The 15,000-nt window shown below is 33.1% G+C and overlaps 2 protein-coding genes across 2 annotated transcripts in view; one reads left to right on the top strand and one right to left on the bottom strand.

The window, feature by feature from the left end:
- tfb2m (transcription factor B2, mitochondrial) overlaps positions 1-5,755 on the bottom strand; it is a 7,858-nt gene extending 2,103 nt beyond the window's left edge. Inside the window, exons 1-6 of the mRNA XM_051133021.1 lie at positions 5,642-5,755; positions 3,927-4,392; positions 3,757-3,848; positions 2,537-2,690; positions 1,416-1,564; positions 1-25 (exon numbers count right to left, since the gene is read on the bottom strand). The exon at positions 1-25 is cut by the window's left edge and continues 65 nt beyond it. Coding sequence (XP_050988978.1) covers positions 1-25; positions 1,416-1,564; positions 2,537-2,690; positions 3,757-3,848; positions 3,927-4,371 — 865 coding nt within the window. The 5' untranslated portion in view covers positions 4,372-4,392; positions 5,642-5,755. The remainder of the gene's footprint in view (positions 26-1,415; positions 1,565-2,536; positions 2,691-3,756; positions 3,849-3,926; positions 4,393-5,641) is intronic.
- A 292-nt stretch (positions 5,756-6,047) lies between these two features.
- The window catches only part of smyd3 (SET and MYND domain containing 3), a 205,825-nt gene continuing 196,872 nt past the window's right edge, over positions 6,048-15,000 (top strand). The window contains exon 1 of the mRNA XM_051133022.1: positions 6,048-6,263. Within this exon, the coding sequence (XP_050988979.1) occupies positions 6,100-6,263 (164 nt within the window). The 5' untranslated portion in view covers positions 6,048-6,099. The remainder of the gene's footprint in view (positions 6,264-15,000) is intronic.

Genomic DNA, 15,000 nt, shown 5'->3' with positions numbered 1-15,000 from the left:
AATCTCTCGGAGGGGTCACTAGTTTCTGAAAGAAAAAAGAATCATAATTCATACTTGGATCCAGCTTGAAAGCTCCAACTCCTGGTACTTACAAGGGCCGTTCTACAGAACTGGTTCAAAGTCAGTTGGAAATGTCTTTTTCCACAAATTTTGTATGTATGCAAATTGTATAATAACCAAGGTACACATTTCTAGTAATTGTGCAGTTAATACTCGTATTGTATTTTCAGAAAGTTCTGGAATATTTGTCACTACCGAAACAAAGTAATATATAATTTAATAAGGAGGGTTATATTGACCTATTAAAGGAGAAGGCCACTTCCAGAACAACGATATACGAATAATTTACTTACCGTCTTGTCATCCACAATGTTCATGTCTTTCTTTCTTCAGTCGTAAAGAAATTATGTTTTTTGAGGAAAACATTTTTCCCCATATAATGGACTGATATGGTGCCCCGAAAGTGAACATGCAAAGAAGATCAAACACCCTTAACAAAAAAGGTAAAACAACGATATAGGACGATTTTAAAGTTGAGGGAGAACATGAGTTTCTTGACATTTCAAATATTCAAGTTTTTCGAAATACCCTAACTGTCATGAACCGGAACAAAAACAGTCCAGGCGGAGTAAGACGAGACGAGCGTTTGACATTAAAAAGTATATAAACTGTATTATTTTTATTAAAACGTTACGCTAGATAAGATCCTTCTTCCTCGGCTGGAATCGTTTACAACCACATTTGGGATCGTTTGAAGCTGCATTTAAACTGCATTTTGAACGTTCAAACTCGGGGCACCATATCAGTCCATTATATGGGGAAAAATGCTTAAATGTTTTCCTCAAACACATTTTCTTTACGACTGAAAAAAGAAAGACATGAACATCTTGGATGACAAAGGGGTGAGTAAATTATTGGTAAACTGTTGTTCTGGAAGTGGAGTTCTCCTTTAAGATTTTGCTTACATCTTCCTTGTAAATATAGATTTTTTTTTCTATTTTAATAAAGTTTTCAAAGGTAAATCAATAGCAATTTTAACAATATTTCAAGTGTAATTCATGAAATAAATAATTTTGCATTTCATTACATAGTTTTTAAAACAATGTAATGAAATGCAAAATTATTTCAATATCATTTTCATAAGTTGAAATTTAGGGGTTATGGTTCGGGACAGCCACCTCCCAACTGAAAGTACCCAACAAATGATGACTTTACATATATCAAACTTACTGATATTTAAAATATTGTAGTGGGTTTCTACAGATAATAGAAGGATCTTAGTAAACATCTAAGATTTGAATAATTAAAATCCTTTTTAAATGTGTTTTTGGCTTGTGGGACAGCAGTTCGCACCAGTTCTGTAGAATGGCCCATATAAGTTAAATCTTCTCGTACATGGAGTCATGCAAACTCACAGTGTATTCTTTCTGGCTGATGAACATGATCAACTCCACACGTCCATAGTGGAAAATAGAGCGGCGCTCAAACAGGTTGTAAATCAGCTTCCACAGGATGTTCTTCTCATTTCTTTGTGAGAAGATCCCTACAATTTTCACTGGGACATCTGCTCCAGAAATGGAAAGAAAGAAAAAGCATTTACATATACCTTATATTTGCATACATTACCGCTCAGAAGTTTGGAATCAGTAAGACTTGTAATGTTTTTTAAAGCATTCTCTTATGCTCATCAAGGCTGCATTTATTTGATCAAAATGATTGGTTTTTATTTTAATATACTTTAAAATATAATTTATTCCTGTGATGCAAAGCTGAATTTTCATCAGCTGTTAAGTGTCCAGTCTTAAGTATTACATGATCCTTCAGAAATCATTCTAACATGCTAATTTATTAGAATTATTAATGTTGGAAACAGTTGTGCTGCCAAATATTTTTTAGAACCTGTGATTCTTTTTTTAGGATTCTTTGATGAATAACAAGTTAAAAAGAACAGCATTTATTCAAATATAAATCTTTTCTAACAATGTAAATCTATGCTATAACCTTTTATTAATTTAACACATCCTTAAACAGTCAAATTATTAATTTCTTTCAAAGAAAAAAGAAAAAGAAAAGTTTGACCCCAAACTTTTGAACAGTAGTGTATATTGTTAGAAAATGTTTCTAGTTTAAATAAATGCTGTCCTTTTTAACCTTTTATTGATCAAAGAATCCTGAAAAAAAGGTATCACGGGTTCCACAAAAAAATATTAAGCAGCAACACTGATAATAAATCAGCCAATTAGAATGATTTTTGAAGGATTATGTGACACGTAAGACTGGAGTAACAGCTGATGAAAATTCAGCTTTGCATCACAGGAATAAATTCTATTTTAAAGTTAAAATAAAAACCAATAATTTTGATCAAATAAATACAGCCTTGAGCATATGAAACTTATTTAAAAACATTCAAAATCTTACTGATCACAAACTTTTAACTAGCAGTGTATTTCTTGCATAAAGGGATAGTTAACTCATCCTCATGTTATTGTCCTTCTTTGTTCCCTTTCACAAGAATCTGAATGTTTAGGGCACTAACCTGCTGACCAAGGAACCTCAGATATGGCAAGGTCAGAGAAGAGCTTCTCCGAGTACATGGCGGGTGGTTTCATGCTGCCGTGTCCGATGGGATCCAGCTTGAAGAAGTCACAATGAACCACATCCAGCTGCCCATCCAGTTTGTGCTCCAGCTCCTTTGAGATCAAAGGTTGTTATAGGGGTGTTCTGTTTTTTTATTAATATCTAATCTAATAAAGTACAAGTAACCATTGGATTGGATGTGTGTAATAGTATAATGGATCTGTGTTCACAGAAGTGGAAGTTTGCTGAAAACGTACTCACTTTCAGGCCATCCAAGATGTAGATGAGGTTCTTTATTCATCAGAACACATTTGGATACATTTTGCATTACATAACTTGTTCACCAGTGGATCCTCCGCAGTGAATGGGTGCCAGAATGTGTCAGAATGAGAGTCCAAACACCTGATAAAAACATCAAAGTAACCCACAAGTAATCTCCAGTCCAGTTTCTGGCCAAAATACAAGTTCATAATCTATAATAACACTTCCTGTAGTCCATCTCCTGTTGTCCTCTCACATCAAAATTCACTTCAAAACATATTTGGGTTTGTAAAAGGTGCTTAATCTGTGCATATTTCTCTCCTGATTCAGATGAGATGACTTTTCACTGGAGAAAGCAATATTATAGATAGAGGATTTGTATTTTAAACAGGAGCAACAATTTGAAGTTAAAACAAAAACCTCTTAATTATTCATTTGTTTCTTACAAACATGCAGCTTTTTCCTTTATAAGATGTTAATTGATGGACTGGAGTCATGTAGATTACTTGTGAATTATTGTGATGTTTTTATCAGCTGTTTGGACTCTCATTTTGACGGCATCCATTCACTGCAGAGGATCCGCTGGTGAGAGAGTGATGTAATGCTATATTTCTCCAAATCTGTTCCAGTAAAGAACAAACTCATCTACATCTTGAACGACCTGAGGGTAAGTACTGAATAACTGTTGTAGCTTTAAAAAAATCTATTTACTTACTTTATTCAGTAGGGGGAATAGAGAATATAATAGGGAAATAAGTTCATAAACTTATAGTCTTAAAAAAAACTGTGGATTGTTATCCTGTCTGAAAAATACTGTGCTTTGATATTTTTTGTCATATTGCCCACCCCTAGGTTATTTAATAGGGAAATAATAGCTGACTGAATGAGCAGAATGAGGAGTTCATTTCGGACGTCTACCTTCAGCTCAGGAAGGAAGTTTGTGTCCCCTTCCAGGGCAACTACTCTTTGAGCCCCACGGTTCAGCAGAGCACGTGTCAACACCCCAGGACCTACAAACAGAGGTAAAACCTACATTAATATCTCTACAAATGCTGATGGAATTCAATTATTAGTTGAGGAACACACACCTGGGTTACACTCAAATATAACAGCTTTCCCATCATCAATATCTCCGGCGAGATGGTCGGTCACGATTCTTGCAAGGGAAGGGTCTACGATGAACCGCCGCAGGTGTTTACAGGCCAACGCTTTCTGCGTGTTCTCATCCACATCGCCCAGATCTAAAGGGTCGTACCGGCAGAGGGGGCGAAACTGACCCTGTAGGGGCACGGCGACAGCAGATAGGTTTCTCTGAACGCCTCCTGAGGATGGAGAAATTCGCTCTGGTTTGCCTGCCTGAGACGGGGTCTTTCTTGAACTGGAGGGGAATGGGTCTAGAGAGTAAGTTCTCGCAGATGTGAACAAAGTCCTGTGTTTAGTTAAAGGTAGTGTGCTGGGTGATGCAGAGCTTGAAGATCCACATAGAGTTCTTAAAGTCAGGACAAAGAACCTACAGCCTCCACACGCTGCCATGATGACCAACAAGCTTGAAGCCTGAAATCATATAAGCAGCAATTAAAATAGGAAATCCAAACCTAGTTATATATACACACATACTACCAGTCAAAAGTTTTTGAACAGTAAGATTTTTAGTGTTCTCTATTGCTCACCAAGCCTGCATTTATTTGATCCAATATACAGCAAAAACTTTCAAAAATTTTGAAATATGTTTGCTATTTAAAATATATTTTAAGATGTAATTTATTCCTGTGATCAAAGCTAAAATTTCAGCATCATAACTTCAGTCTTCAGTGTAACATGATCCTTCAGAACTCATTCTAATATGATGAAATATTAATTATTATCAAGTTTATTATTTATAATGTTACAAAAGATTTCTGTTTCAGATAAATGCTGTTCCTCTGAACTTTCTATTCTTCAAAGAAACCTGAAAAAAATTCTACACAGCTGTTTATTATATAATAATAATAATAAATAATAAATTGAGCAACAAAACAGAATATTAGAACGATTTCCGAAAGATCATGTGACTGGAGTAATGATGCCAATAATTCAGCTTTGAAATCACATGAATAAATTACATGTTAAAATATATTCAGATAGAAAACAGTTATTTTAAATAGTACAAATATTTCACATTTTTTGCTGTTTTTGCTGTACTTTGGATCAAATAAATGCCGGCTTGGTGAGCAGAAGAGACTTCTTTAAAAATAATTAAAAATCTTACTGTTCAAAACCTTTTGACTGGTAGTGTATATATTTTCTTATTGCATAAACATAAAAAACATACAAAAGGTGTGTTAAAAAAGAAATACACTATGCATTTATAAAACATTTGTACAGGCTATATTATAGTCTTTCCAAATCTTTTGAACCACGAATGTCCATTCAAAATTACAATAATTGTACATTGTAATCACAATGAGCAATTTGTAACAGATAAAATATGACGAATTAATTAGAAAAACCGTGTTAAAAATATATATTTAAACGACTAGAACACAGATAAGCATCAAAACAGCTATTTCACGTGGTTATATAAGTACATTCCGTTCAGACATTTTTCTTCGCCCAGTTCCTATATCTTTCATTGTAAGTAACTCTGTAAATACACATTTGGACCGTGGCTTTAATACTTTAACTATTACATCCTATAATCCTTCAGCTGATACACCATTACCCACGCAGCAAACGTACTCGTTATCTATCAGTCTCTCCTGATAAAATAAACGCATGCAGATTGTCGGTTACAAATATATAGACACTTTTAACCCAGATTCACCTCAAATGATGCGGTTCTTATCCACAGGATCTACATTAACGAAAGCTGCGCAGCACACGCGTCTGTGACATTGAACCCCGCATGTTGTTGACCCGACTGTTTCGCAATCCGATTGGCGAGGCGCACAACGTACGTCATGTTGCCGCGACGTGCCACCATACTATGCTGATCAAGAGTGCGCTAGTTTTGCGCATTTCGGTATGTATTAATATTATTCTTTTATGTGTTATTCTATTATTCTATTATTAATGTGTGCAGTAAGCATTCATCGCAATGTAATCTGTTTATACACATATAAAAAGATATGTTTTGTGGTGAAATGTATTGTTGTGAGCGTCGGGTTTTTAATAACCTGCGCAGTTGCGTGTCAAGTTGACAGCCATGAATACAAACAGTGCATTCACAGTGTGTATGTCTGCACATGGACGCTCAGTTCGAGTGATTGATATTATTGTGATATGATGGCAGGGAATATGGAGAGGTTTGTCAGTGAGGGTAAAGGAAATGGTTTGCGTGCTCTAAGCGAAATCAAAGCCGGTGAGGTGATTCATTCATGCGAGCCGTATGCATTCTGCATAGCTAAGGATTTCTTGAAGACTGCCTGTCAAAGTTGTCTAAAGAGGTAAGAAACCATATTTCATTCCCGAAATTATTTTATTAGAGAAGTTTATTAGAACACAACTTGTTCGGAGGGTTATATCCAGCTGCATGTTTACGCTCAGGTTAGTGAATGTTAAAATGTTGTTGATGCGTCTACGTTATAATGCAAAATATTGATTATAGTTGCTAATACATGTTTTTAAACATGTGCTATGGTGCTTTAGGAAGGTAGTGACATGTTACTATGTATGTGCATGACAGAGTACATGCATTGCAGTATCATAGTATTTTTCAAAATACCATGGTATTTGAAGCGGTACTGCTTTGTAAGGGTAAACATCTTTTAGCAATCAGTCTGTCTGCATGCTTCTCTTCCGCCGTTTTCCTTATGATAATGTTTTTGTGATATGAAATGCATTTGTGTGATGACACAGTGGATGCAAAGTAAAAAAACTGGTGCAGGACATAATGCTTATAAGCAGTGCTGACACTTCTGAATGTGTTCTTTAGGGGGAGCTGTTGCTCTTTCTCAGATGTTGCTGCACCTTAAATTATTTGACACAAGATGGTTTTTTTTGGTTAACTAATGAGGTGTGTCTGAGTGCCGTTTACATACCTAAAATAGAGTAATTTAGACTTTACGCTTTACACGATAAGAAAAATACCCTTTATTTTCACTTCACATTGAATGTTACTTATGGCGAGGCTGTTTTTTTCGTCCCTCCATGCTAATTGGCAAGATTAATTGATTTTCACAACGCATTTAGTGGATGAATCTATTTTAGTAGTGCATTTCTAGTCAGTTAAGTAGCACTATATGTGCACTTTTTTTTTGTAATATATAATAACTGCACAATTTGTAGTTTTGGTTGAAAAGTTTTTATATATATTTTGTATACAGAAAACATACAGTAGATGATTTGCTTGATTTGACCTTCAATTTCATTTTGAAAATGCAAAATGCTTTTTATTTATTAATAATATATTTTTTATATTATGTTGTAACAATAAAAATATTATATTTTTCAGTTTTTTACTTTTTTTTATAGACTAGAATAAATTTTAGTAAGGATGACTATACATAAGATTAAAAAAAATCTACACACATGATGTATGTACACATGCATATACTGTATATATTCTTAACTCATGGTAGTATAAATATACACTGCAATTTAAAAGTTTGGTTTAATTAATTAATTTATTTATTTTTTTAAAGAAGCCTTTTCTGCTCATCAGGGCTGCAATTTAAAATGGTGATTTTTCTATTTTAATATACTTTAAAATATAATTTATTCCTTTGTAAATCTGCATTTTTCGGCATCATTACTCCAGTCTTCAGCAACACATGATCCTTCAGAAATCATTCTAATATGCTACTTTATTTTCAATGTTGAAAACAGTGCTGCTTATTATTTATTTATTTTTTTGTTTGGAAACTTTTTTTTTGGATACTTTCAATACTTTTTTCAGGATTGTTTAATAAATAAAAAGTTAAAAAGATCTTTTGTACTTTGCTTGAAATAAATAATTAATATTTTAATTCAGCAAGGATGTGTTAAATTGATAAAAAGTGATAGTAAAGACTTTTATTGTTAGGAAGGACTTATATTTTGAATAAATGCTGTTCTTTTTACCTTTTTATTCCTCAAAGAATCCTGAAAAAAGAATCACAGGCTTCAAAAAAAAAAAAAAAAAAAAGTTTCCAACAGTGGTAATAAATTAACATATTAGAATGATTTCTGAAGGATCATGTGACACTGAAGACTGGAGTAATGATACTGAAAATTCAGCTTTGCATCACAGAAATAAATTATATTTTAAAGTATATTAAAACAGAATACTGTTATTTTAAATTGCAATAATATTTCATAATATTTCCTTTTTTTCCCTGTATTTTTAAATCAGTTGGAACTTTGAGCATAAGAGATATCTTTAAAACGTTAAAAATCGTAATAATCCCAAACCTTTGAACGGCAGTGAATATATATATATATATATATATATATATATATATATATATATATATATATATATATATATATATATATATATATATATGTGTGTATGTGTATATATATATATATATATATATGTATATGTATATACACATATATATATATATATATATATATACACACTACCGTTCAAAAGTTTGGGGTCAGTTTTTTTTTTTTTTTTTTTTTTTTTTTTTAGAAATTAATACTTTTATTCACCAAGGATGTATTAAGTTAATAATTAAAAGTTTATTAAAAGTTAATAATAAATAATTTACATTGTTATAAAATATTTATATTTTGAATAAATACTGTACTTTTTTAAAAAAAAATTACAGGTTCCAAAAAATATTTGGCAGCACAACTGTTGATATTATCCAACATTGATCATTCTAATAATAAATCCGCATATTAGAATGGTTTCTGAAGGATCATGTGACACTTAAGACTGGAGTAACAGCTGATAAAAATTCAGCTTTTCATCACAGGAATAAATTCTATTTTAAAATATGTTAAAATAAAAAACATTATATTGTAAAAACATTTTGCAATATTACTTTTTTTATTTTTTTATTTTTAATCAAATAAATGCAGCCTTGATGAGCATAAGAGACTACTTTAAAGACTATTACAAGTCTTACTGACCCCAAACTTTTGAACGGTAGTGTGTATATATATATATATATATATATATATATATATATATATTAAAAATAATAAAAAAAAATAAAATAAATACATTTTTAATTTTTTAATCATAGTCTTAACTCATGGTAGTCTAAATTTAAAGAATATTGCTGTTTGGATTTTTTTGCTATTTTGTAATGCAGATTGTGACTTTTTTTCTTTTTCTTTTTTTTTTTTTTTTTTTTTAAAGAGGGCATATATAAGTGCACAGCATCTGTATCGTGTGACATGGCCTAGACTAGAGAACGGATATACGTTCAGTGACGTTCACTGAAACCAATTACATCAGAGTCAGAACTAATTTACCAGTTCACTCAAGTTGCACCAACACTGACAGAACAATTAAGCATTATTCTGCTCCAAATACAGGCCAAATTTTTACATAAGCCTCACTTTCCTATGTTGGACATCAGAAAAGCAAAGTTTGTCATTGAGAGCATCTGTTAAGAGAGTTTTCATCAGCTTCCGAAATATCACTGTCATAAGTAATTTTGTAAAAGGTTTCTTCTCGTGATCCAGCGGTCTGGCTTGATTGTTGTCTTCATTGCTATTCATTTCAGACACGTACTGTATTTTCATTTTCAGAGGTGTATTTGTTCCTCTCGCCGAGCGGAAAGCGTGTGTAGGATGATGCTATAATGTGATTGACGTTTCTAGCAGATGTGCTGTGATTTAATTCACACCAGCTTTTCATGCCCTCTCTGTAGCCTGATCATTTCTGACACTTGATTACAGTCTACAAAACTCTCAGTGCCCACAAATGCTCGTGCGTGATGTGTGTTGAGAGAATCTCACAGCAGACCTCAGCAGACAGTGCAGAAATGTTGAGATTGTTTCTGTATTCCAGTGAAATGAGAGAAAATTGGCATCTGTGGTTCAATGATGAACCTTTCCATTGCACAAAAGGTTCTTTATAGAGTAAAAAAGTTCTTTAGAGTATTAAAATGTTCTCTGCACTAAGAACAAAAGATCTTTTCATAACTGTTTTCCACATTATTATTAGTTTTTTGGAACTGATGTAGGTTTTTCTTTGTTGCACGCATATATAAGAACATTATAGATATTTCAAGTTCACAGATGTGTGTCAGATATACAAATCACCAGGGTCAGAAAATAAACTTTTCCATTAAGAGACAATATTTGCCCCCTGGAACTTATTTCCTGGGACTGTTTTTACATTCATGATGGCAGTTTTTATAATCACCTCATTATTTCACCATACTATGTTGTCTTTAATGCCAAATACTTGTATTTACCAAACTAGATAGTAAAGTTCGTCAAGACAAACTTTAGGTTGGCTTGAGAAAGCCAGACCAGAAAGTTTGAAAAAGTTTTAAAAGTTAGCATGTTTCTAGCATGATTAGCATGTTTCTAGCATGATTAGCAAGTTGTTAACATGTTGCTAGCATGTTTCTAGCATGATTAGCAGGTTACTAGCATGTTGCTAGCATGTTTCTAACATGATTAGCAGGTTGCTAGCATGTTTATAGCATGACTGACATGTTGCTAGTATGTTTCTAGCATGATTACCATGTTACTAGGATGTTGCTAGCATGTTTCTAACATGATTACCAAGTTGCTACCATGTTTTTAACATGATTAGCAGGTTGCTAGCATGTTGCTAGTATGTTTCTAGCATGATTAGCAAGTTGCTAGCATATTTCTAGCATGATTAGCATGTTGCTAGCATGTTTCTAACATGATTAGCAAGTTGTTAGCATGTTACTAGCATGATTAGCATGTTACTACCATGTTGCTAGCATGTTTCTAACATGATTAGCAAGTTGCTAACATGTTTCTAGCATGATTAGCAAGTTGTTAGCATGTTTTTAGAATGATTAGCAAGTTGTTAACATGTTTCTAGCATGACTAGCATGTTGCTAGTATGTTTCTAGCATGATTAGCAAGTTGTTTGCATAATTCTAGCATGATTAGCAAGTGGCTAGCATACTTCTAGCATGATTAGCATGTTACAAGGATGTTGCTAGCATGTTTCTAACATAATTAACAAGTTGCTAGCATGTTTTTAACATGATTAGCAAGTTGTTAGCATGTTACTAGCATTATTAGCATTATACTAGTATGTTGCTAGCATGTTTCTAACATGATTAGCAAGTTGCTAGTATGTTTCTAGCATGATTAGCAAGTTGCTAAAATGTTTTTAGAATGATTAGCAAGTTGTTAGCATGTTTTTAGCATGATTAGCATGTTGCTAGCATGTTTCTAACATGATTAACAAGTTGTTAACATGTTTCTAACATGATTAACAAGTTGTTAACATGTTTCTAACATGATTAGCAAGTTGTTAGCATGTTACTAGCATGTTTCTAACATGATTAGCATGTTAATAGCATGTTGCTAGCATGTTTCTACCATGATTAGCAAGTTGTTAGCATGTTTCTAGCATGACTAGCATGTTGCTAGTATGTTTCTAGCATGATTAGCAAGTTGCTAGCATATTTCTAGCATGATTAACAAGTTGTTAGCATGTTGCTAACATGTTTCTAACATGATTACCAAGTAGCTAGCAAGTTTCTAGCATGATTAGCATGTTGTTAGCATGTTTTTAGAATGATTAGCAAGTTGTTAGCATGTTTCTAACATGACTAGCATGTTGTTAGTATGTTTCTAGCATGATTAGCATGTTACTAGGATGTTGCTAGCATGTTTCTAACATGATTAACAAGTTGTTAGCATGTTGTTAGCATGTTTCTAGCATGACTAACATGTTGCTAGTATGTTTCTAGCATGATTAGCAAGTTGTTAGCATATTTCTAGCATGATTAGCAAGTGACTAGCATATTTCTAGCATGATTAGCATGTTACTAGGATGTTGCTAGCATGTTTCTAACATGATTAACAAGTTGTTAGCATGTTTTTAACATGATTAGCAAGTTGTTAGCATGTTACTAGCATGATTAGCATGATACTAGCATGTTGCTAGCATGTTTCTAACATGATTAGCAAGTTGCTAGCATGTTTCTAGCATGATTAGCAAGTTGCTAGAATGTTTTTAGAATGATTAGCAAGTTGTTAGCATGTTTTTAGCATAATTAGCAAGTGACTAGCATATTTCTAGCATGATTACCATGTTACTAAGATGTTGCTAGCATGTTTCTAACATGATTAACAAGTTGTTTGCATGTTTTTAACATGATTAGCAAGTTGTTAGCAAGTTACTAGCATGATTAGCATGTTACTAGCATGTTGCTAGCATGTTTCCAACATGATTAGCAAGTTGCTAGCATGTTTCTAGCATGATTAGCAAGTTGCTAGAATGTTTTTAGAATGATTAGCAAGTTGTTAGCATATTTCTAGCATGATTAGCAAGTGACTAGCATATTTCTAGCATGATTAGCATGTTACTAAGATGTTGCTAGCATGTTTCTAACATGATTAACAAGTTGCTAACATGTTTCTAACATGATTAGCAAGTTGTTAGCATGTTACTAGCATGATTAGCATGTTACTAGCATGTTTTTAACATGATTACCATTTTACTAGCATGTTGTTAGCATGTTTCTAGCATGATTAGCAAGTTGCTAGCATGTTTTTAGAATGATTAGCAAGTTGTTAGCATGTTTCTAGCATGACTAGCATGTTGCTAGTATGTTTCTAGCATGATTAGCAAGTTGCTAGCATATTTCTAGCATGATTAGCAAGTTGTTAGCATGTTGCTAACATATTTCTAGCATGATTACCAAGTAGCTAGCATGTTTCTAGCATGATTAGCAAGTTACTACCATGTTGCTAGTCTGTTTCTAACATGATTAGCCTGTTGTTTGTTAGCATGTTATTAGCATGATTAGCCAGTTACTAGCATGTTACTTTCACAAGCCAACCGAATTACTTCAATCAATATTTTAAAATGTTGTCAATGACGGACTGTTTAAATTTGTATCTAAAGTACACATGTAAGAAACAGGAGCTCATAGGGCTGCAATATTATATATTATTGTACATTATTGCTTTTTATATTGTAATAATGATTGTTAATATCGATACTGAAAGCAATATAAAACGTTTTTGTTTCGTTTTGGGCACGTCACATTCTGGCTTAATAGACATGTTGGTCAATGACGTTAGCCAAGTTTAGCACAAGTTATGCAAAAACTCCCTTTATAATTGCTGAAGCTACGAAATTAATCTTTTATTTTATTATTTGCATCTGCACTGTTGTTTATGATAAGCGAATTCTCTGAGCGCTGACTAATCTGATTGGCGCGTTTTCAGCGCTGACTAATCTAAGCGCCTCTGATTGGCCAGTGCGTTCCGAAGTTCAACAGAAACGCGTTTGATTGGTTATAAGGCTCAACGCTGCACACATCAACACGTAAAAGCAATCTGATGCCAGGTGTTGTAATTGTGACGGCCGTAAAACATTGTTTAACTGTGTATGGGCATTTTTTGCTCCTTTGTCTAGAATTTGTGGGTGCCACAAGCCCTCGTTAATTTAACTTAACGTACCACCCTGTCTGTGGTAGTTAGAGGCGTCTGAGATTATCTGAGATCTTTGTTTCAGACCGTGCGGTTCGACTCCAAAGTGTCTGTCACAGAACATCAAATATTTCTCACAGGTAATTTAAGTAGGCCTACTTTATTTCTTAAACTATTTTTAAACAAGGTCATGAGAATCCTCCCGTGTACTTGTTTTTAGTGTCGTGTTCTGGAGTTGAGTAAACACACACCCTTTTTTCTTCTTCTCTCCCTCCTCCTGCTCTCTTTTATTCATCTTTTCCCTGTCGAGGTATTAATTGCCATCTGCTTTTTGCCGTTTGGCTGGTCGGGGCGGCCGTTCATCATATTTCAGGTATGTCATTTTCCTGAGTCCCGCTCAATGCTTTTCTGAGCGTGACCTTGTGGAGTGGATCTTTCCACTTGAGAGGGAGGGGAAAAAAGCAGACAAACAGGCTCGGAAGACAGTCATTTCTGGCCGGGGATTAGTGCTTCAGTCCTGCTGATAACCTGGCTCATCTATAGAGAGCCGTCTGCACGGACTCACCCAGGAGAACAGTGTGGATGAAAAGAAACGCCATGGAAACAGAACGTTAATAATCCGCTCAGAAGAGCTCTGTATTGTAATGGTCCCTGACTGCTGCTCTGAATAAACCCAAAGATGCTTGTGCTGTCACACAGCTCAAAGAACTCTCTTTACAACACTTTAACTCCTTATAGATGATGGTAGCACATGGTAATGCTACGGTATTCAAAAATATACCATAAACTTAAATTACTAACATGGTTAACCATTTTTGACGTTTTTTTAGAATGCAGTATTCAGAATAATGTTATGTAAAATAAATTATTATTTTTTTATTTATAAAAAGAAATAATATTGAATATCTATCTATCTATTGATCTATCGATCTATCATCTCTCTGTCTGTCTGTCTGTCTATCTATATTAATATAAATTATAATAAACATATTCATATATTGTTATTTCTATATATTTGTTTAAAAAATATACAATAGTCAAAATATTAATATAAAATGTCCAAAACATTAAATGATGTATTTATATATTTTGTATCTCCCATAACTGCAACCCCATCCTGTAACACTAAAGTGCCAGTAAAATGTCAAGAACAAGGATACTTGATTGGTACGTACTTGCGCATAAAGGATGTTTAAAAAAGGTGTTTAAAAAAACTGTATGTACTTAATTTGGAATAAATATATCCATATAATTGTAATAAGTATGTTAATATACACTACCGTTCAAAAGTTTGGGGTCAGTACATTTTTATTGTTTCTTTTTTTTTTTTTTTTTTTTTTTTTTTAAAGAAATTAATACTTTTATTGTATGTATTAAGTTAATAATTAAAAGTTTATTAAAAGTTAATAATAAATAATTTACATTGTTATAAAATATTTATATTTTGAATAAACACTGTACTTTTTAAACTTGTTATTCATGAAAGTATCCTGAAAAAAAAAAAAATTCACAGGTTCCAAAAAATATTTGGCAGCACAACTGTTGATATTATCCAACATTGATCATTCTAATAATAAATCTGCATATTAGAATGATTTCTGAAGGATCATGTGACACTTAAGACTGGAGTAACAGCTG

The sequence above is a fragment of the Labeo rohita genome, chromosome 17 (genome assembly GCF_022985175.1).
Source record: "Labeo rohita strain BAU-BD-2019 chromosome 17, IGBB_LRoh.1.0, whole genome shotgun sequence".
In the NCBI taxonomy this organism is placed as follows: Eukaryota; Metazoa; Chordata; class Actinopteri; order Cypriniformes; family Cyprinidae; genus Labeo; species Labeo rohita.
The sequence above is the reverse complement of the archived record's forward strand: the minus strand, read 5'-3'. Positions and strand labels throughout refer to the sequence as shown.